The 22,889-nt window shown below is 37.4% G+C and overlaps 1 protein-coding gene across 3 annotated transcripts in view; it reads right to left on the reverse strand.

Annotated features, from left to right (window-relative positions):
• Positions 1 to 22,889, reverse strand: part of AMOTL1 (angiomotin like 1) — a 262,449-nt gene that overhangs the window by 178,925 nt on the left and 60,635 nt on the right. Inside the window, exon 1 of one of the 3 annotated variants that reach the window (XM_053708607.1) lies at positions 8,524 to 8,627. The exons of 1 other annotated variant lie outside the window; for it this stretch is intronic. In XM_053708607.1, coding sequence (XP_053564582.1) covers positions 8,524 to 8,542 — 19 coding nt within the window. In that variant the 5' untranslated portion in view covers positions 8,543 to 8,627. Of the gene's footprint in view, positions 1 to 6,073; positions 6,170 to 8,523; positions 8,628 to 22,889 lie in introns of those variants that run through there. One more of the 3 variants, XM_053708608.1, reaches the window with a different exon arrangement.

The following is a 22,889-nucleotide window of genomic DNA, read 5'->3' on the forward strand; positions in this document are numbered from 1 at the left end:
CAAAGGAAAGGAAGTTGCATAATAATTATGCACACCTGATATAGGGTGTTGATGTCATTAGACCACACCCCTTCTCATTACAGAGATGAACATCAACTAATATGCTTAATTGGTAGTAGGCTTTCGAGCCTATACGGCTTGGAGTAAGACAACATGCATAAAGAGGATGATGTGGTCAAAATACTAATTTGCCTAATAATTCTGCACTCCCTGTATTTAAACAACTAATGAAACTTTAAAATATACATCTACATATTATTCTCAGACTAATCATTCCTTTGAATGCATTATTCTATCTAGCATTTATTTAGTGCTTAAAGGGACACTGAACCCAATTGTTTTCTTTTGTGATTCATATAGAGCATGAGATTTTAAGCAACTTTCTAATTTACTCCTATTATCAATTTTTCTTTGTTCTCTTGCTATCTTTATTTGAAAAAGAAGGCATCTAAGTTTTTTTGGTTCAGAACTCTGGACAGCATTTTTTTATTGGTGGATGAAACTATCCACCAATCGGCAAGGACAACCCAGGTTGTTCACCAAAAATGGGCCGGCATCTAAACTTACATTCTTGCATTTCAAATAAATATACCAAGAGAATAAAGAAATTTTGATAATAGGAGTAAATTAGAAAGTTGCTTAAAATTTCATGCTCTATCTGAATCATGAACTAAAAAAATTTGGGTTCAGTGTCCCTTTAATGTCCATTTAAGCCATCTGTAAGCAAAATTTTTATAGCAATATTATACATAGTTGTAAACACTGCTTCCATAGTAGGCTAAAGACATGTGCACTCTCCTAAGCTCCTATCAGCCTACCTAAGTTTACTTTTTAACAAAGGATACCATGTAAACTATATAGAAGTAAAATGTAAAGATGTTTAAAATGTAATGTTCTATCTGAATCATTAACTTTACTGTGCCTTTAAGGTTCTATGGCTATGTTTAGATAGAAGTGAGTTTGATCACCTTGCCTCATTAACAGTCAATTACCAAATTTTACTTCCAGCTACTAACTGATTATTCTACATGTATTTATATACAAACACTCCTGTGTGTCTGGCTCCTCAGTATTCTTTTTTATCTGAATGTGAAATACATTTGTCAACCCCCTGCTGTAGCCCTTTATATACTGAATACCTGTGTTTGCTTAGATCAGTGCAGGAGCTTGTTTACATATTGCCTCTGAACACCCCCCTGTTGTAGCCCTTTATATAAGGAATACCTGTGTTTGCTAAGATCAGTACAGGAGCTTGTTTACATATTGCCTCGGACTAGCCACAACAAACTTCATAAGCTAAACATAACAAAGCTGGTTATTAAAACAGTGTCCTCTACAGAATATTTTGCCAGCCGGTGGGATTATAAATAGCTGGGTGGGGGCAGTGTAATACTTTGTGATTTTACTACATTTTCTGCTATCCAAAGCACAACTTAATTGCATAATTGCACATAAATTTATTTAATGATAATCTGAGCAAAAAAAACATTGAAACATTTCAATATTAGCCAATTTTAGCTTACTTTTGGCTAAATCTTTAAAATCAGCCAGGTGGTACACCCATTAAAAAGGGCTTAGGCAGAACACTGTTGAAAGGATTCATCCCTGGACTTCTCTGGATTTACAAAACATTACAAATTTTAAAACTAAAATAATTTATAAATTCTTAAAAAAAAAAAAAAAAAAAATTATGTTTCAAATGTAATGTTCTTAAACAAAATTATATTGTTGTTAATGCAAATCCTTTGGGATGTAGTGCTTAAAAGTTAAAGGGATATGAATCCCAAAAATTATATTTAGTGATTCAGACAGTGCATAACATTTAAAAAAAAAAGTTTCAAAATTGACTTCTATTATATTCCGATGATATTCTATGTTGAAGAGAAACCTAGGTAGGATTCTGGAACACTGTGTGGCAGGAAATAGTGCTGCTATCTAGTGCTATTGGAAATGCAAAACTGTCACCTTATAGTGCTCTAGAAATGGGTCGGCTCCTAAGTATACATCCCAGCTTTTCAACAAAAGATACCAAAAGAAGAAAAATTGATAATAGAAGTAAATTAGAAAGTTATTTAAAATTGCATGCTCTATCTGAATCATATCCCTTTAAAATTAAACTTTCATGATTCAGAAAGCACATGTAATTTTAAGATACTATCCAAAAGAGAGAGAAAGAATATACAGGTAATTGTACTGCTCCCTCATCTTCCCTTTTTTATTAAAGAGATATTTAAAATAAAATGTAAATGCGCATTAATATTTGTATCATGTAATTCCCAATGACGACTCACTGATCAGACACAATAGGGCCGATTTATCAATGTCTGTCCGACATGATACACTGTAGCTGTCGGCATTTAACTGCTTGTGCAATGCTGCCCCCTGCAGATTCGCAGCCAATCGGCAGCTAGCAGGAGGTGTCAATTAGCCCGATCGTATAGAATCGCGCAGGGATTGCAGACCGCAGCCTCAGAGGCAGCAGACTAGTTATGGAGCAGCGGTCTTTAGACCGCTGTTTCCGGTGAGCCTGAAGGCTCACGTGGAAACAGAGGGCATCAAGTTCCATTCGTAAAATTCTGGTGCATGGACTATATGTAATTAAGCTCCATGTGCTTGTAAACCGTAAAAGCTATTACTGCGCATTTTTATTTTGGCTCAAATGTCCCATTAAGCGTTCACAACAATTTTTTATCCATACACTAAGTCTGTGCTAACTGTGACATTATTACTCCTTTTGAACTATAAGATAATTACATTTCTGGCTTTGGATTTTAATATAATTTTTTCCAATTTTAGCTTTGTATGTAGGTTATAGTATGCAACATGCAGTTTGATGCTGTGTTTAATAGCCCACTGGATTGCTATGGCAACTGTTGTATAGAACTGAAACTGATTTCTAGTTACAATAGTTTACTTTATGTATTATGCTCACAATGTTTTTTTAATAACAGATAGTGTGTGTGTGTGTGTGTGTGTATGTATATATATATATATATATATGAATCAAAAAAGAAATCCAGCAAACCTCCCAGGCGTATAATCAATCAAAATTTATTTGGAAAACCGTGCAAAAAATAAAAAAAGTAAAACATACAAAATGTCCCAGCAACCTGGAACAAGTAAAGGAATCGTCCTACGCGTTTCAGCAGATATTAGCCTTATTTTGATTGATTATACACCTGGGAGGTTTGCTGGATTTCTTTTTTGATTCTGCTTGCTGTCTAACAACCAGCTTAAACCTCGGCGTTTCCAGGACAAGAGGCGTGTAGCACCCGGCTTACTGACCGGCTGATGACGTCATTGTAGAACGCCGGAGTGTGTCAACAGGCATTCACAGAGGCGGAGGCTCTCACGGAGTTCGGGACTCACTTTATCGCAGGATTCAGCAACGGCAGTCAGAGGTGCTTCGTACCGGCCCGGGGACCCACAGAGTGGTGAACGATCTGGAGGCTGAATGGGCTGCTTGGTATCTGCTTAAAACTACTAGCGTTGGTGAGTCTACATGATATCGCTTTACATACTCTAAGGATTGATGCTGCTGGGTGTATATTATATAAGTCTGGAGCTGTCTAAAGGGGGATTTCTTGTGATATATATATATATATATATATAAATGTAGATGCACAATTGAAAGTCACAGATTTGTGGGGGCCTTGTCTGTGAGGCTTTTATTGGGATTTCGTGTTTTATGCTGCAGTATGAATTATTATATTTTAAAGTCGCCTGAGTAGAGGTATTTATACTTCACACTGATAATCTTAGGCACCAAGGCAATTATTAATCTAATCAATATCCACATATGTTAACAGAGAGAGCAAAAAAATCTCCACCAGATCTCTAATTATGGGCTAGTAAGAAACTGTAAAAGATACATTTTATATTTATTCTATTGGTTAAAGTATATTAAATGTAAATGCAAATAGATTAAATGTAGTCACAACCATATATATGAATGCTTGGCTTCAGACGGAAGCCACAGCTATTGTCAAAAATGCAGAGTTCTAAAATCACATACAGGGCTAGATTATAAGTGGCGGGCTAATGTTAGTGTGCACAATATTAAAATATTGCACCCACGTTAACTTGCGCGCATTTTACAAGCTGAAAGGAAATGTGACCGCACAAGTACAAATTTAGTTTAGTCAGGTTAGCGTGACTGAAGCCTTCGTGTAAGGGTTAGGGCTATACAAAATTAAAAAAAGTTGCAATAAAAACATAAATACATGAAAATAAAGTGTTAAACTCATATATACACACAATCTAATAAAAATTATTCGTATGAATAAAAAAAAATGATAAGGTTAAAAGGTATTTAAATGGAAAGGGCTATAAGCTATATATACATGTGTATGTATATACATTTGCATTTATATGTGTATACATGTGTATTCATGTTTTTATATATATATATATATATATATATATATATATATATATATATATATATATATATATATATACAGGTGGCCCTCGTTTTACAACGGTTCAATTTACACCGTTTCAGAATAACAACCTTTTTTTCCAGTCATGTGACTGCTATTGAAAAGCATTGAGAAGCAGTACATTTATTAAAATAGCCAGTAGGTGGAGCTGTCCGCTTGTGTTGCAGCAAAGCCAAGCAAGCTGAAATTAATCAGTTTAACCAGACCTGAGCTATCAAGCAGATTTCAAAGGAACAAGATCTTCCTGTCTATAAATCAGTCCAGATTGGAATGTATAGAAAGAACTGTTTGCAGAAAAATGTAAGTGAAGTCTGTGTTGTGTGATTATTTTATTAGGTTTATAATGCTGTTTAGCAAATGTTTTTGTTCATTTAACTTAGTTTAATTATATATACTGTGTTGTGCAATTATTTTATTAGGGTTATAATGCTGTTTAGCATTTAAAGTCTTCATTTCAAAGCTTTAAAAATAATGTATTAGGTGTTACTTATGTATTCGGTGTTACTTCCCATTGACTTACATTATAAACTGGGTTTCAATTTACAACGGTTTCGATTTACAACCATTCCTTCTGGAACCTAACCCCGGCGTAAACTGAGGGCTACCTGTGTATGTATATATATATATATATATATATATATATATATATATATATATATATATATATATATATATATATATATATATATACATACACACATGTATCTATACTTTGGAGCCCTTTCCACTCAAATATTTTCAAACAAGAAAAATCATTTTAATTAAATTGTAATATTTAATAATGTGTTTTACTGTGTATATACTGTAAGTATTTTACATCCCGATGTTCTTTACAAAGCTATAGATAGATAGATAGATAGATAGATAGAGATATATATATATATATATATATATATATATAGATAGATAGATAGATAGATAGATAGATAGATAGATAGATAGATAGATACACACACATTTGATTAATATGTGCTTTTGTGATTCTAGTATTTTAATTGATTGATTTTTGTTGTTTATATATATATATATATATATATATATATATATATATATATATATATATATATATATAAAACTTGATTGTATCCAAAATGTCTCTGCAGATTACACTTTAGCACTGATTTGCACAATCTACGTATAGACTACCTGTTAAAATACTGTTGATATTAATAATTCATATATCAATTTCCAATATTGGCAAGTATTTTTTCACCCCTTGGCTGCCAAACAGGACTGCGACACTTTACTTAACTTTCAGGCAGCCAAGGGACTAAAAGATTATCATATCCTAAAATGCAACAAACATAACTCCTTCAGCGGTGTATATGTTATTTACTCACATGCTAGCTCAGAATGTCTGACTTAGCTATCAGAGTCCCTGAATGTTATCCATTTCTAACCGATTGACCCTTTCCAAACATAAGGGGCCTCTTTATAGTAAAATCCAGATGTGCTACATATTTTGTACACAAAAACCGTAACAGCTGTGACAATACATTTCATATTAATACACAAGTTCTCTTGCACACTGCAGCACAGGGTAAAACCAATACCACAAACACACACAGGTTCTGGCACTGACATTACACATACAACACAATATTACTGCATGTTTGTAGATAATAACTCACTTGTACAGGTTCTGTTCCCTGTTTACCTAAGTATTTTGCCAGATTAGTCACAGCTCCCGTGCACTCTTCTCTACCACTAACGGGTTATTCCTGCACTTTTCTTCTTTGCTTTTTTTCCACATCCTGCCCCCCTTTCCTCCTCCTCTCTTCCTTCCTTTCTGTCTAGGACTCCACTCTCAAATCCTTTTCCAAATACACTCCCCCTTTACAGTAGTATATATGATTTAAGAACTCCAGAAAAAAAAAGCTAATAAAGATTGACTGTTTTATGTTGGAAGTCTAGCTTTAAAAAAAAGAACAATTCAGTACTAAGTAAAAATTAGGTGGGAAAAAAGAAACAAAAATAATTTCATACATATGCTGCATATCTTGGAAATCAAGACTCCACTTCTTGTTATTAAAGCATATTAACCCCTTAGCTGACAAAAGACTGGGAAAAAAACATTGTACAGTAATGTGTAGCTGTCCTCACTATAGGAACCAAAATGTAAAATTGAGTAAAGGTATTGTATGAAAACTAAATCATTGGTATATAAAACTGGGAAACTTTTGTGAATGCAGCTATTTTTAATATATAAGTAGTGGAGAAAAGGAAAGAAAAGAGATCTAGAACAAAAAAGAGATGGGAAAAAAAAATGTATTCCAGGCTGGTTTTCCATTCCTAAACACGTGTCATGCTTGTAGCTGCTTTGTTTTTGTTGGAGGGTAATTTCCTGTGCACAGATCTGATTAGAAGTACAAACTTTTGTCCACAGCAGTGATGTCATAGGGATATAAAGTGACTCCCATACATTCATAACATTGAACAGTTAAAAAAAAATGCATCTCATGATTCCAGTAATATCTTGCTCACAATTTGGGTTTTGTTTCCATTGTATTAAATTTGTCTAGCTTGTTGTTTGCCTAGCGTGCTGGTCTACGCATGATAAATTACTCATGCTGATGCTGCAGTAATACAAAATAAAATGCACTAGATTTGTCATTAGTCAATATTATTTCTAAATAATGCTGCTTATTAATAGTGAGACATTTTAATTTATAGTGATTTTATTAAAAAAAAAAAAGATCATGAAGTGCTCCTTGAGATCTGATTTCAGGAAGAGACAATAATAAGCTTTAATTTATATGACTTATAATGGGATTTATTAATATTAGTGTGATACATTTTAGCCCATTATATCATATATTACACAGCATGGACATCCAAGAAGCCAGGGAGAAATGGCACCTTGAACTTTATATCCAGATCCTCCTACTTTTTTATTATTCTACAATTCTATACACAAACACCCTTGTCCAGCACCAAAAATGTGTATGATTTGCTCCTAAATATTCTTAATAGCTCAAATTTTTAAAATAAATGTGTTGATCTTTTGTTATCCTAAACAGTCTATAATAATAGTAAAAACTCTAGACACTAAATCAGTCAGGATGGGACCTCTCTGTCTTCCTCAGATCTGCAATAAGACTGACAGTCTTAAACTGAAAGATAACAGCAAAAACTATCAACCTCAATAAGCAAAACACAGTCAGCTGCTGAGTCTGGGCAGCAATCAGTGAGAGGAAGACATTTCAATGTCCAAATAAGCTGATGACCACAACTACACAAATGCCAGCAATGCAGAGTGATCAGAACTACAGATATGACAGGATTAACCCTTGCTGGCAGTGATCCTACATACAGACATTTGGCAGCATTGGAAAGTGACCCTAACTACAGATGTCACAGGAGTAACCCTTTGTGGCAAGTAGAGATCATAATTACAGTCAGATAATACAGGTTCCTGGTGAATATTGACCCAGACACACTATCATTGGAAAGATTGACCCTAACTTCAGACACAACAGTATTAACCCTTCCTGTCACAGACTGATCCTTGCTACATATTCCATAAGATTAACTCTACTTGACAAAGAGTGTCTTTAATAAAATACATGTACTTCTTGTCAACAAAAAGGGTCTTACAACACATCATTAACCCCTTATAGTAAACAGTGAATCTAGATACCTAATCAATATCATAAACACCTTTTTCATACATTTTAATGCAATGAATATACTTTCTTCGGATCTTTTATATGTATAATGACATTAGAGCACATGGCTTGTTAGGAACTGTAAACTGATCAGGACAAGAACAAACTGTTACCTTTCAATTAAATCATTACTTTAGTGAGACAGTTATTCCTGAGGTTTGCAGGATTGAAATAAGATATATATATATATATATATATATATATATATATATATATATATATATATATATATATATATATATATATATATAGCAAAGGAAATGTTCATTAATACAAGTTTGTAAAAGTGAGAAATAAAAAAAAAAAAGCAAACTCGGATGAATACTGTGACTTTATACCGTGGCTGTTCTAACGCAGTGTCCTTGCAGTCTGCTCGTTGCCCCCACCTCCCGTGTACAATGCAGTGTTTTTACCTCTTCTAGTGCCAGGCATAAAGTTTTACTGCGGCAGCGACAAGAGCGGTGCAGCCGCCAGTGCAAGTCACGATCTGCAGCCCCAGCAGCCACAACAATCAGCCCCATTCACACAGGAATGAGAGGAATGCGCCGCTCTACCTACACCGAGTGAGCCTGGCCGCTAGTTCAGCGTCTGCTCTGGGTCCTAGCGCCTGGGAAAGCGACGCCTCTCCCGGGTCTTAGCGCCTAGCAAGGAAATCTACTTCTAAGTATCTAGGGACCAATTGGTCACCAGATGTGCCAAGGGCCATGAAGCAATAGTCTGAAACTACAGAAACAGTCTTTTATTTGTTATATCAAGTACTAATATATATATAAACTCAGTGTATAAAAGGGACCTTGTTTTATCTTCAGCACGCTACAATAACAACTTGGTGTTGCTGGGTCCTAGCACCTGCCCTCAACACCTGGCGACAAACTGGCATAGGATACTTGTCTCATGATAAAATATAACTATATTATGTTTCAGACAGGGTGTATGGTAAAGTTACTAAGTAACTTATGTCCATAGCTAGAACCTGTATGGCAACTGCTATATTGGTGCCGCAGAGACTTTCTTTTTAGTAATTTACTCACGTCACGTGTCTTTGAAGAAGTGGCCTGTAAGGTCTTGGTATTGAAAGCATAAAGGGTCCTGGAAGTCAGATCGAGAATTTGATTTAAAAAAAAAAATACTTTTAAATATATATCTGTTATCACATGTATATTTTTTTTCTGTATCCTTTGTTGAAACGCAGCTCCTACACAAAAGGTATATAAAAATGACTTGGGCACTATTTATATTATTATTGATGGCAACCACATTCTCCTTATGTAAAAACACATTGATCAAATAATTCGCTACATTACAAATGATCAGGAAATTATATATTTTAAAAAGCAAATTTGCATTGTTTCCATTAAAATGGAGGGGGCACTGGGCAGGGGTAGATTTTCAGGGCTAGGCGTGCTGAGGCAGAATTTCAGGGCCACATGTGCTGAGGCAGACTTTCAGGGCCACATGTGCTGAGGCAGACTTTCAGGGCCACGTGCTGACGCAGACTTTCAGGGCCACATGTGCTGAGGCAGACTTTCAGGGCCACATGTGCTGAGGCAGAATTTCAGGGCCACATGTGCTGAGGCAGACTTTCAGGGCCACATGTGCTGAGGCAGACTTTCAGGGCCACATGTGCTGAGGCAGACTTTCAGGGCCACATGTGCTGAGGCAGACTTTCAGGGCCACGTGCTGAGGCAGACTTTCAGGGCCACATGCGCTGAGGCAGACTTTCAGGGCCACATGTGCTGAGGCAGAATTTCAGGGCCACATGTGCTGAGGCAGACTTTCAGGGCCACATGTGCTGAGGCAGACTTTTAGGGCCACATGTGCTGAGGCAGACTTTCAGGGCCACGTGCTGAGGCAGACTTTCAGGGCCACATGTGCTGAGGCAGACTTTCAGGGCCACATGTGCTGAGACAGACTTTCAGGGCCACATGTGCTGAGACAGACTTTCAGGGCCACATGTGCTGAGGCAGACTTTCAGGGCCACATGTGCTGAAGCAGAATTTCAGGGCCACATGTGCTGAGGCAGACTTTCAGGGCCACATGTGCTGAGGCAGACTTTCAGGGCCGCGTGCTGAGGCAGACTTTCAGGGCCACATGTGCTGAGGCAGACTTTCAGGGCCACATGTGCTGAGGCAGACTTTCAGGGCCACATGTACTGAGGCAGACTTTCAGGGCCACATATGCAGGTGGTACCTCTCAGGATCATGTGCAAACAAGGTAGTATCTCATGTTCACAGCAGATTCAAACAATATCATTGTTATGTATATATCATGGCATGTGATAAGTGTACAACAAAATGTGTGAAAAATGCAAATCCTCTAAACTCTGTAGTTAAACGAAGAAAAGATTATCTTCATATACAGTAAATAAGGGCATTTAGCTACACATAATGAAATTAAAAACACTTATACTTAGCTTTTCAAAAACTTTTTTTTTACAGGTACTATCTCTGCACTGCATATATTTATATGCAGTTCCTAAATTAACTATTGTTTACTGTCTCTTTAAAAAGGGACATTAAACAATTTGGTATAGAGACAAAATATAATAATATTAAGTTTCCAAATTGTACAGCTCTAACTCTCCCCACACAATTCCTTCTATGGCTGCATCTATATCCACATTTTATTTGGTAGAATGCAGACTTTAACACTCATATCTATTCCTTTGAAATACAATGCCTGTGCTTCTGATGCTAAACACTGATAAGGTGGGTGGATCAGACTACTCCAGACAGCATGGCTATGTAACTAATTAGGTGGCCAATGAACCTATTGTTATTGTCAGGCTTATTATTATTTTTATTCCACCTTATTTTTCAATTCTCCATAACAGCTTAACTGTTTGTGCAAAGCTTTTGAAATCAGGTATACTGCTACAGCCTATTGCTCTGTTACATCTCATGCAACATTGAACTCATAGGTCACATCGTCTGGCAGCCATATTGCATTTTGCGACTAATTTTGACAAACGCTTAAAAATCTTCAGCTCTGGAACTGCTTATGTTACAACTTTGAAACTTGCTATGCTCAGTGCTGCTATGACCTAGACTTGCTATTGCTCAAGAGAAGTGCCTCAGTCACATCATGTAGCAGCCATCTTGAATTTTGCAAAAATCTTCAAACATCTTCTCTGAAACCGCTAAGTGCAATGAAGCATAATTTTGCACATATGCTCCTTGCAAGGTCCTCTACCAAGTTGGTTCAAACTGTGATTTTTCCATAATTAACATGGCCACTATAAGCCATTCGCCTTTTTATCGCCGTTTAATTGCGTAATTTGTACTTTATGCATTATGTTTACACTATTTAACTATATTATAGTGTACATGATTACACATAGTCATGACCCCTAATGACAATATAGTGATCAAAATTCGCACTGCGAATTTTCATGAAACTTTAGCAAATTGTAGAGGTCTATGGTGAGCATTAGTGTGTGCAATTTGAAAGTCATACATTACATGGTGTGGCGGCCATTTTGCTTTGTATGCGCTATTTTTAAAAGCTACACAAATCTTCTCTGAAACCGCTTATGAGATAGACCTGAAATTATGTTTATAGAGTTATCTTATGACCGATATTCAGATTTGTTCAAGAGAAGCCAATTGGTCATGTGGTTTGGTAGACATTTTTAATTGTTCAAAAATGCTTAACGATATTTTTTAATTAATAATAAAACAAAAACCGTTTGAGAGGGCGGAGCCGGCCAACGTCTGTGATGGCCGCATGATTTTTAGCTCCGGTTAAAGGAGCTCTTTCCACGGCACATTAAGGGGACACCCGGGCCACTATAAAGCTGGAAAAGGCGACTCGGCCTCAAGCGAATTTCCGGAGCACCGAATGCAATGCCCAAATCGCTAAACTGAGAAGATTGGCGACGGAACCAGATCACAGAACACAGCGGGCCTAAGTGCGCACCACGCCACAGTGAAAAGACAGTACATGCGCCATTGCTACGAGGGGTAAGAGTGAAATACTTAGTGCCCCAACGATCGCACATCAACCTATCGATTGCCCCCTCTGAGTAAAATGACCTGTAGCCCTGTCGATGGCACAATTTGAACTCCTAGAAACGGCCATGCAATATACTCCATAGCAAAATCAATTTAGGCCTTACCGGACAGACTATCATTAGCTACTGGGGCAGAAACATCACATTCCCTGCAATCACAGCCCATCAGACAACACTTAAGGCACAGTGCTGAGACGAACAGCTGCTTATGGTGTGCTGTCTTTAAACATGTGAGCAGACCCTTACAGAAACCGCACTAAACAGCTTAAAACGACATCGATCTATAGGAGTACACAAGCTTAAAAGTTCACAAGCCACTTCACTAATAGTTGTGCTTAAACAGATCGACACAGATTGACAGCATACAACTGGTAAAGATACCATTTTATATCGCATCTAAACGGGACATTTGTTTATTTCTTTAATATCTTCTTCCTGAGCTGGAATAATCTGTGCTACCTTTACACTGCAAAGTGACTAAGCTAAATTATAGCTTGGAGATTGAAACTCGCCAGACTCACTAATATTGCAAAACTAGAAATGGCGTCCAGACGCACACCTAAGCCAGATAAAAATATTAAAAGCCTAGCAACTTCCAATGCAAAAATGGACAATTTTTTTAAAGTTCTAGAATCCTCCATGTCAGCTACAGCCGATCCAACAGACACTGAACAAACCACCTCTGATGTGGACTCTCCTGCTCTCCTCACTAAAGCAGACATACAAAATCTACCGACTAAAGCAGACTTTGCATCTTTTTTCACCCAAGTGGGGAAACTTATTAAAGAAGGACTATCTGAAGTCAGGAAAGATCTCTCAGACTTGGGGGATAGAGTTTTACAGACAGAAGAGGATTTGGAACAATTTTCAAATACTACAGAACTCTAGAACCGTACTCTTCAAGTGCATGATGACATGATACAGCAGCTTCAAAACCAAGTCGAAGATTTGGATAACAGAGGGAGACGGCAGAATCTAAGAATAAGAGGCATCTCAGAGAAAGTTACAACCTCCCAAATCCAACAACACCTACAGCAGATGTTCCAACACATTCTACAAGAAGACGTTTCAGCCATCCCTCTAGACAGAGCCCACCGGGCACTACGCCTGAAACCTGCAGACGATAAACCGCCTAGAGATATAATCCTGCGATTTCAAAATTTCAAAGACAAGGAGAAAATAATGACAGCCTCGCGGAAAGCACGCCAAATCCTGTTCGAAGGAGATACAGTACAAATATATGCAGATCTGAGTAACATCACACTCTCCAAACGCAGAGAGGCGAAATACCTCACTACACACCTGCAAGACTTAAAAATACCATATAGATGGGGTTTCCCATTCTGCATTAAAGTACTACATAACTCTCAGATTGTCACATATAGCCACCCAGATGACCTCAAGCAATTTTGTGACAGCCTAAAAATTCCACCTCCATCTACACGCTCGACACTCACTCCACTGTCAGGAGATAATCCAACATCACTGGCACTGAAGCAACAGAGACCCGCTTGGACAAGAGTCTCCAGGAAAACTAACCAAGGGAACCAGAAAGCAGCCCGACAAGAAGAAGGACTGACCTGAAAATAAAAGTGCTAAGAGACTGGTTACCCTTACAAATGTTTATTACCCAGTATAATAATATGTCAGAAACCTAGAAATACCTGGTAACATATTTAGAAAATGTTTTATACCTAAATTTAGATAATTGTATTATTGCATCAAACTAGATTGATGCTAACTGACCAAGCCCTACCCACCCCCTAGCTAGGCCTTCCCCCTATAATGCGTTTAAGCCCCAAATGGAAATGCTCCGTCATAGTAACTTCCTTTATTTACTATGATCCCCCCATCCTATTTGAAATACTGTTTTAAGTATTTTTGTGGTATTGTTAGTTATGATGTATTATTGTTAATGTTCTATTTGTTTTACGTACATTCTTTATTTCTTCTAGCGGATCCTCGTACTAAAGGGGATTGCTACTCCCTATACAACTTCTCTTTTCCCTCCTACCCTTTTTCCGACAGAGACGAAACTGAAAGGTACCAACAACAGACACCCAAGCTCAGGTACTGTAACATGCAACTCGTACACGCTTACATAGAATCAGTAGTAACCCCCTCCACATTAAACATAGCACTCTACAGGATATACAAGCTACATTACGCAAACATCATTATACATAACGAATATGGCGGTCCCTGATCTTTTGTTAATCTCCCAAAATGTTAAAGGCCTAAATTCACCCACCAAAAAATCCATTGCCCTCAATTGGTTTCACAAACATAAGGGGGAGGTGATTTTCCTACAAGAAACCCATTTTTGCAAACATATAATACCGAAATGCTCCTCTAAACAATTCCCAGTAGGATACTTTAATTCAGCCCCTGCTAAACAAAACGGAGTGGGTATACTATTTAGACATAGTGTCCCTTTTCAGCTCGCCCAGCAGCATACAGACAATGAGGGACGATTCTTGATCCTAGTGGGCACACTCTACAACCGCCAAATCACTTTTGCAACATATTATGCACCAAACACGGGCCAGGCTCGTTTCTTCAAAAAGCTAATCAGAACATTACTAGAGGTGACACAGGGAACACTGATTCTGACAGGAGATAGCAATGTGGCAATGGAACCACCATTAGACTGTTCTAATAAAAAAAGCTCAATACCCAGGAGTTCTTTAGGTGTCATCTCAAGGGTCCTACGCAGTGCAACACTCTTAGATACCTGGAGAATCCAACACCCCACACAAAAGACATATACTTTCTATTCAAACCCCCAAAAATCATATTCCAGAATAGACCACATATTCATAGACCAGAACAGCTTACCCCTAATGAAACACACAGAAATTTTACCGACCCCATGGTCTGACCATTCGATGGTAACGCTATCTTTAGCCCTACCAGACAAGCCCCTTACTGACCCACATTGGCGACTAGATGAGACACTGCTATTGCAACCACTAATTAAAGATAAAATTATACGTTCACTTAAAGACTACTTCTTGCATAATGCAATCCCAGATACATCTCCTGCCCTAGTATGGGAAGCTCACAAAGCAGTAATTAGAGGGGAATTTCTGAAACAGAAATCTATAATGAAGAAAAACTATAACAAACAATACAACATGCTGATTCATCAACTCCGAGATATAGAGAGGTTACATATGCAAACCCCTACTAATGAACGATACATAACTCAACTAGCGAAGACTAGACGCGAATTAAATGAATTACTCAACAGAGAAGCGCAAAGAAAGGCAATATATCTAAACAAACTATATTTCATAGAAGGCAATAAGGCAGGTCCACTATTGGCTAGAACCCTTAAAACCCGCACGAACACTCAATTTATCCACAAATTATCACAGCCAGCCACACCAGGAGAATACACACATGACAGTAAGACAATCGCAAAGGTCTTTAGAGATTACTACAAAAACCTTTACAATATCCCTGCGACCCCATACTCCTCAGACTATGGGGCAATAGATTCTTACATACAGAAAGCCAACATTCCAACTCTACCCGAGCACGTCTCGAAACAAATGGAGGACCCCATATCCCTCCAAGAGGTCATTGCAGCCATAAAGAATACACCACTACGTAAAAGCCCCGGCCCAGACGGCCTATCGGCCTCATACTATAAACAGTTCCAATCCATTTTGGCCCCTCACCTTACTAATCTTTTCAACTCTCTTGATACAGATGGACTGCTCTCCCCTAACCTCCTGGAAGCCCATATATCTGTTATACCCAAACCAGGTAAACCTCCCACAGAACCAAGTAACTATCGCCCAATATCCCTATTAAATGGGGATATAAAAATATACGCCAAGATACTGGCAAACCGGATCAGCAAAATACTTCCAACTTTGGTGCATGTAGACCAGGCCGGCTTCGTGCCACTCAGGGAGGCCAGAGACAATACGATTCGGGTTCTCCATTTAATGGAATACGTTAAAACAAAACAGATCCCTGCCGTCCTGGCCTCCAGTGATGCAGAGAAGGCTTTTGATAGACTGAATTGGCCTTTTCTGCATAATACACTAAGACACTTCGGGTTTGGGGAACTAATGATCAAACAAATTTTCCATCTATATAACGGCCCCTCTGCAAAGGTCCGCGCAAATGGGGTCCTATCACACAGTTTTAACATAAATAACGGGACTAGACAGGGTTGTCCACTATCACCCATTCTCTTTGTCCTTACGATGGAGATCTTAGCTTGTCATATCAGGAAAAACCCAGAAATACACGGCATCCCAATCGGTCCAGACTCCCATAAGTTAGCTATGTTTGCAGATGACGTGTTGATCACACTGACTCTTCCCGACATCTCACTGCCCAACCTGACCCTGGAATTTGATAATTTCAGTAAATTCTCGCATTTCCATATCAATTATTCAAAGTCTGAACTCCTAAATATCTCAATGACCGCCAGTACCTTCGCAGCTTTCACGCCATCATGTCCGTTTAAAATCCAATACTCACATCTAAAATACTTAGGCATAATGCTATCCTCTAATCCCTCGAAATGGTTTGCCCTAAACTACCGACCCCTCCTACACTCTATACAACACTCCCTATCCTCCTGGAAGGAAAAGCCCCTGTCGTGGTGGGGCAGGATACAATCAATCAAAATGACAATACTCCCCAAAATCTTATATATATTGCAAGCGATGCCAATTACACTCCCTAAGACATTCATACAACAACTTCAAAAAGCCATAAATACTTTTGTGTGGGGGAGGTCACGCCCAAGGATAGCTCGAGGAACAATGTATAGATCCCTCCAAAATGGGGGACTGGGCCTACCAGAGTTAAACCTATATTATCACGCCTCAGTATTGCAGAGAATCCTGGATTGGCACTGTAGAAGAGACTCCAAAGCATGGGTGGCGATTGACTCCCAGCTACTTAAATCCCCCAACCCAGGCCCCCTATGCTGGCTCCCTAAAGCCAGGCGCACCCCTGCTTGCCAATCATCCGCACTTTACCGACACATATTTAGCACATGGGATCACTTAATTAAAACTACACCGGCCCTGTCCACACTTGTGTCCCCGCTTACCCCAATTTTTCCCAACATAGAACTGATGGGGGGATACGAGAACAGGAGAAAAGACACACCAATTACTGAACTATTAGACTCTGTCCCCATGGCACTCCTGCTTACACAAGGCAAACTAAAACCCAGAGAGGAACTCTCACCAATTTTATTTGGCTCCTTTGCCCCATGGCTAAAATATGCACAGTTACGACACTTTATACAGACTACTCCCAATAAAGAAGACCTTATTAGATTACCGACACTTTTTGAGCAAACGTGCCTAAGGGGGAGCACTACTAGAGGTACATTATCACTAGCTAAGAGCATGCTCCAAAACGCACAATCCCCTCCACTCCCTCCATATACAGCTAAATGGCATAAAGAATTAGGCATAGACATGGATGCTAAACAGTGGCTACAAATTTATAGAAACACACGTACCTCCTCCACCTCACCTAAAGTAATTGAACTCAATTACAAAGTGCTTATGCGCTGGTACTTGACACCAGTTAGGCTAAATAACATTTACCCTACCTCCTCACCCTCGTGCTGGAGAGGTTGCACCGAGCGAGGCACCACATTACATATGTGGTGGTCATGCCCCAAACTACACTCATTTTGGAAGAGAATAGAATCAACACTGGGGAAACTAGCAGAGGCAGACTTCCTTTTAAACCCGAAATTGATCCTCCTAAACGAGACCCCCCCACTCCACTGTAAAATTAGAAAGACATTGATACGAATAGGACTCAATAGCGCCAAAACACTGATCGCCCTACACTGGAAGTCCTCTTTAATACCTTCACAAGATAGCTGGTTACAAAATACTGACAAGATGCTTTCATGTGAAGAATATGGATACTTTAAAAGAGGTAAATCTGCATTCTATGCAGATGTTCGTTTCTACTGGGATTCTATCACTATCACACAACCACATAGGATCCCCCATATGACAAATACACCACTAGAATAGGGAAGCTATGAACATATTACTGAATATATTTTGCCTCATACACTGTTGATTGCGATTGCCCCACTACCTTATTGCAAGCTACAATTCAGGGATGTCTCTGTCGGATACCACCCTTTTCCCTTTCCCCCCCCTCTCCCCCTTTGTTTTCTTTTCTTTTTATACTTTCTTATGGTTCAATTTATAAATGATTGTAGGTTCAGAGCAATGTAATTTCAATCCTTTGTAATAGCTCCACTTTAACTGATATACCTGGGCAAGGAGAAGACCAACACTTACAGAGAGCGAATATGGACAATAAAGAACTCTATTAAGGTCTATAATTGCCAGGCAGCTCAAAGTCCAGAAGCCCACACTTCAGGCATCAGATGCCTGGAGTTTATGGTCAATGTTGTGGATAATAGATCAAACAGTGTGAACTTTATGATTTTGTGTGCGCAGATCGCACTTTTGTGACTTCTTTTCTTTTGTTAAACTGGTTATTTGTTGACAAAATCAATAAAAAAATTTAATTTAAAAAAAAAAAAAAAAACGTTTGACAAAAATGCTTTATTTTTGCCATCTTTGCCATCTATGGTGAGCACTATTGTGCGTAATATGGAGGCTGTATATCTTATGATCGGGCAGCCATCTTGATTTACGCGAAAATATCGAAAATCTATTTTCTCTGCAACCGCTTGTGTAAGAACTGTGAAATTTGCTGTATAATCTTATATGGTGACCTAGATTCACACTTGCTCATTAGGAGAGAATCAGTTACATGATGCGGAAGCAATATTGGATTTATGGTTATCGTAATTGTTTGTAATTCAATACTGCCTCTTTTGATTCAATTGCTTACGAAACACAAATTACTTATGCTAAACTCTTGAAATCAGGTATGCTGGTACAGCCTATTGGTCTGCTACATCTCATGCAATATTGAACTCATAGGTCACATGATCTAGCAGCCATTCTGCATTTTGCGAATAATTTTGTTAAATGCTTAAAAAACTTTTGCTCTGCAACTGCTTATTTTACAACTTTGAAACTTGCTGTGCTCTCTGCTGCTGTTACCTTGAATTGCTAAAGAAAAGAAGAAGCTGCTACTGAGCAACAGTTAAAGCAGTCTTTATTCTATAGTAAGAAGTCACCAAACACAGAGGAGAGGGCTCAACTGTCTTACGCATTTCACGCCGCAGCAGGGTGCTTACTCATAGACATAGAGCGCAAGTAAAACAACCAGGATATTTGAAAGGTAAAACATCCAATCAACTGCTAGTCAAAAATGACGTCAGCACTCCCAATCATGGAGTCGTATATACGTGTTGTTGGAGTAACCGATCACAATATAGCTGTAATTTAAAGACAATGTAACAATTTTTTACCTGTAGACAGTGATAAATCTAAGGAACACTATATGTATTAATAGTTGCTATCAATATTAGGAGAAATAACTATGAAAAGGAAATAGAATATAGAATATGAGAACACGTCCTATAATAGAATGCAAAACAGATATTTGTATTCAAAAGTAACAATGTATAGCATATATAAAGAATGTTGAAAATATTATATATATATAAAACACATAATATAAAATAAAATATTAATATGTGTCAGTAGACACACAAATACCAATACCTAATAAATTAGGTTTAGAATTTTATCCAAGACACTTTAGGGGTAATTTCATTAATTCCTTCCACAAACGTGTAGAAGAGGACATTCTATAACTAGAAGAGACTAGTAGTAATAAAAAATATAAAGACAATCTGACCAGACCTGAAAGATTAGCCCTTAAGGACTTGGCTGGGAACAACGACATTGTCATCAGAAATTCGGATAAAGGTGGCAATGTCATTGTTCTCAATAAAAAAAGACTACATTAATGAGGCTCATCAACAACTATCAGACGTGACTACATACTGTAAACTACACTATGATCCTACACATGTGTTCACACACAAACTTACCAAAATTCTAGACAAAACTGTCACCTTGAGTATTATGACTAAAGAACAAACTAGGGATTTGATTCCTACTACTATTATCACACCCATTTTTCATTACCTCCCTTAAACTCATACAAGTATTACACATCCTCCCGGGAGGCCGATCATTTCGGGCATAGGCTCCCTTTTGGAGCCTGTGTCCAAATGGATTGATAACATTTTGCAGCCTTTGGTTAGAAACTTATACAGTTATCTTAGGGATTCTAGTCATCTCTTGGATATTTTAAGAAACTTTGTGTGGATGGAGGGATACAGATGAGTTGTGGTAGATGCTGTCTCCTTATATTCTTCTATTACTCATGTACACGGATGTCAGGCTTTGGAGTTCTTTTTGAATACTGAGACCTCTTATACCAATGAGGCCCAATGGTTTATTCTGGATGTTGTGGAGTTCCTACTTATCCACAATTATTTTATTTTTGAGTCTGAGTAAGTTTGCCTCATTGTATGCCAATTTGTTTTTGGGTATGTAGGAGCTCTAGCACATCTACACTTGACAGGACACCTTAAATTAGACATCCAGTTTTACATGAGGTATATAGATGATCTTATTTTTATTGTCAGGGACACATTTCAATTTGATCAATTCTTGAGATATGTTAATGACAATGAAATCAATCTAAGATTTACTGGTGAAATGAGAGAAGATGGAGTTAATTTCCTTGACTTATATCTCTGGTGACAAAACTACACAGAGTCATGTCTAAAACTTACCGTAAGGAGACAGCGGGCAATACCATCTTGCACGCAACTTCTTGCCACCCAAAACACTTAGTCAATTCCATACCCAGAAGCCAATTTATTAGGCTGAGGCGTAATGCCAGTACCTTACAAAATTAGATACTAGAAGGTCGAGAATTGGTATGTAGACTAAGTGCCAAGGGGTACAATGAACGATTGCTTATAAAGACATTTGAAGAGATCAAATTTTGGGATCCAATTGAAGGAATCGAGAGTGGTTTTGGTGATCTTGCAGGCGTTGATAATACTACCAACCCTCAAATTATCAAAAATATGAATGATTCTGGGTCTGGTCAAAAAATAAGTCATAAAATAAGTAGAAAAACAAGAGAGGACAAGACTTTTTTTGATGAGAACTCTATTGTTTTTTCAACTGACTTCTCATTACATTAAAACATCATTTTCAAGATTATCAAAAAACACTTGGTTGTTTTAAAAGGAGATTATATTTTACAACCTCTCTTAGGACACTGTTAGTTTGTGGCTAGAAAACCACCCACTTTGGCATGCAGAGTTTCTCCCAGTTTAGTTACATTCAATCTAGCTCATAAAACAACCTGTTTACGTGGTAAAGGAAATTTCAGATCCCATCTCACTAATTGTTTAACATGTGATACAATGGATTTTGTAGACAATTTTAAAAGCAATTGTACAGGAGAATCTTTTTCCGATCTCTTTTTATGCTACATATTTGACTAAGAATATAGTATACTTGTTGGAGTGTCAAATTGTGGAGCCCAATATGTGTACCTCAGATCAAGTGCTAGGGAACATCTGAGAGATGTCAAAAACTTCAATAAAGACTCTGCAGTGGCGAAACATTTTAATCTCATACATTTTACAAATGTACCATGATTCAGAATAAAGGTCATAGATTTGGCCATAACCCCCCAAAGAGGTGGAAATAGAGCCAACATTTTGGATAAAAAATAACTTTTTGGGATTTATAAACTCAAAACAAAACTACCTTTAGGCATGAATTTAGAGTGGGATATGCGGTATTTTGTAGATTGAATTGAAAAATGCATATGTTTTTTTCTGTTTATGAAGTTATCATTAATGTATATCCGTTTTGATTTTTACTTAAACTTTAAACTTAAATTTTTTTTTTATTCATCAGCACAGTTCAAATTGGTAAATTTATGCTGACACAAATATATTAATATTTTATTTTATTTTATATTATGTGTTATATATATAATATTTTCAACATTCTTATATATGCTATGCATTGTTACTTTTGAATTCAAATATCTGTTTTGCATTCTATTATAGGATGTGTTCTCATATTTTATATTCTATTTCCTTTTCATAGTTGTTTCTCCTAATATTGATAGCAACTATTAAAGGGACACTAAACCCCAAAAAATGATTTCATGATTCAAGTAGAGAATACAATTTTAAATAATATTCCAATTTACTACTATTTTCTAATTTGCTTAATTCTTTAGATATGCTTTGTTGAAGAAATAGCAATGCATATGGATGAGCCAATCACACGAGGCATCTATGTGCAGCAACCAATCAGCAGCTACTGAGCCTATCTAGATTTGCTTTTCAGCAATGTATATCAAGAGAATGAAGCAAATTAGCTAATAGAAGTAAATTAGAAAGTTGTTTAAAATGGCATGCTCTTTTTAAATCATGAAAGAAAAAATATGGGTTTCATGTTCCTTTAATACATATAATGTTCCTTAGAAAAAAAAATGTTTACATTGTTTTTAAATTACCGCTATATTGTGATCGGTTACTCCAACAACACATTTATACGACTCCATGATTGGGAGTGCTGACGTCATTTTTGACTCGTGGTTGATTGGATGTTTTACCTTTCAAATATCCCGGTTGTTTTACTTGCGCTCTATGTCTATGAGATACCATGTATCTTTTAACCCTTATATAAAAAAATTATATTGATGTTTAGTTAAATATTATTTATCAGATAATGTATGTATGAGTGTAACACTTTTATTTTAATGTATTTATGTTGTGTTTGGAAC

The sequence above is a fragment of the Bombina bombina genome, chromosome 3 (assembly GCF_027579735.1).
Source record: "Bombina bombina isolate aBomBom1 chromosome 3, aBomBom1.pri, whole genome shotgun sequence".
In the NCBI taxonomy this organism is placed as follows: Eukaryota; Metazoa; Chordata; class Amphibia; order Anura; family Bombinatoridae; genus Bombina; species Bombina bombina.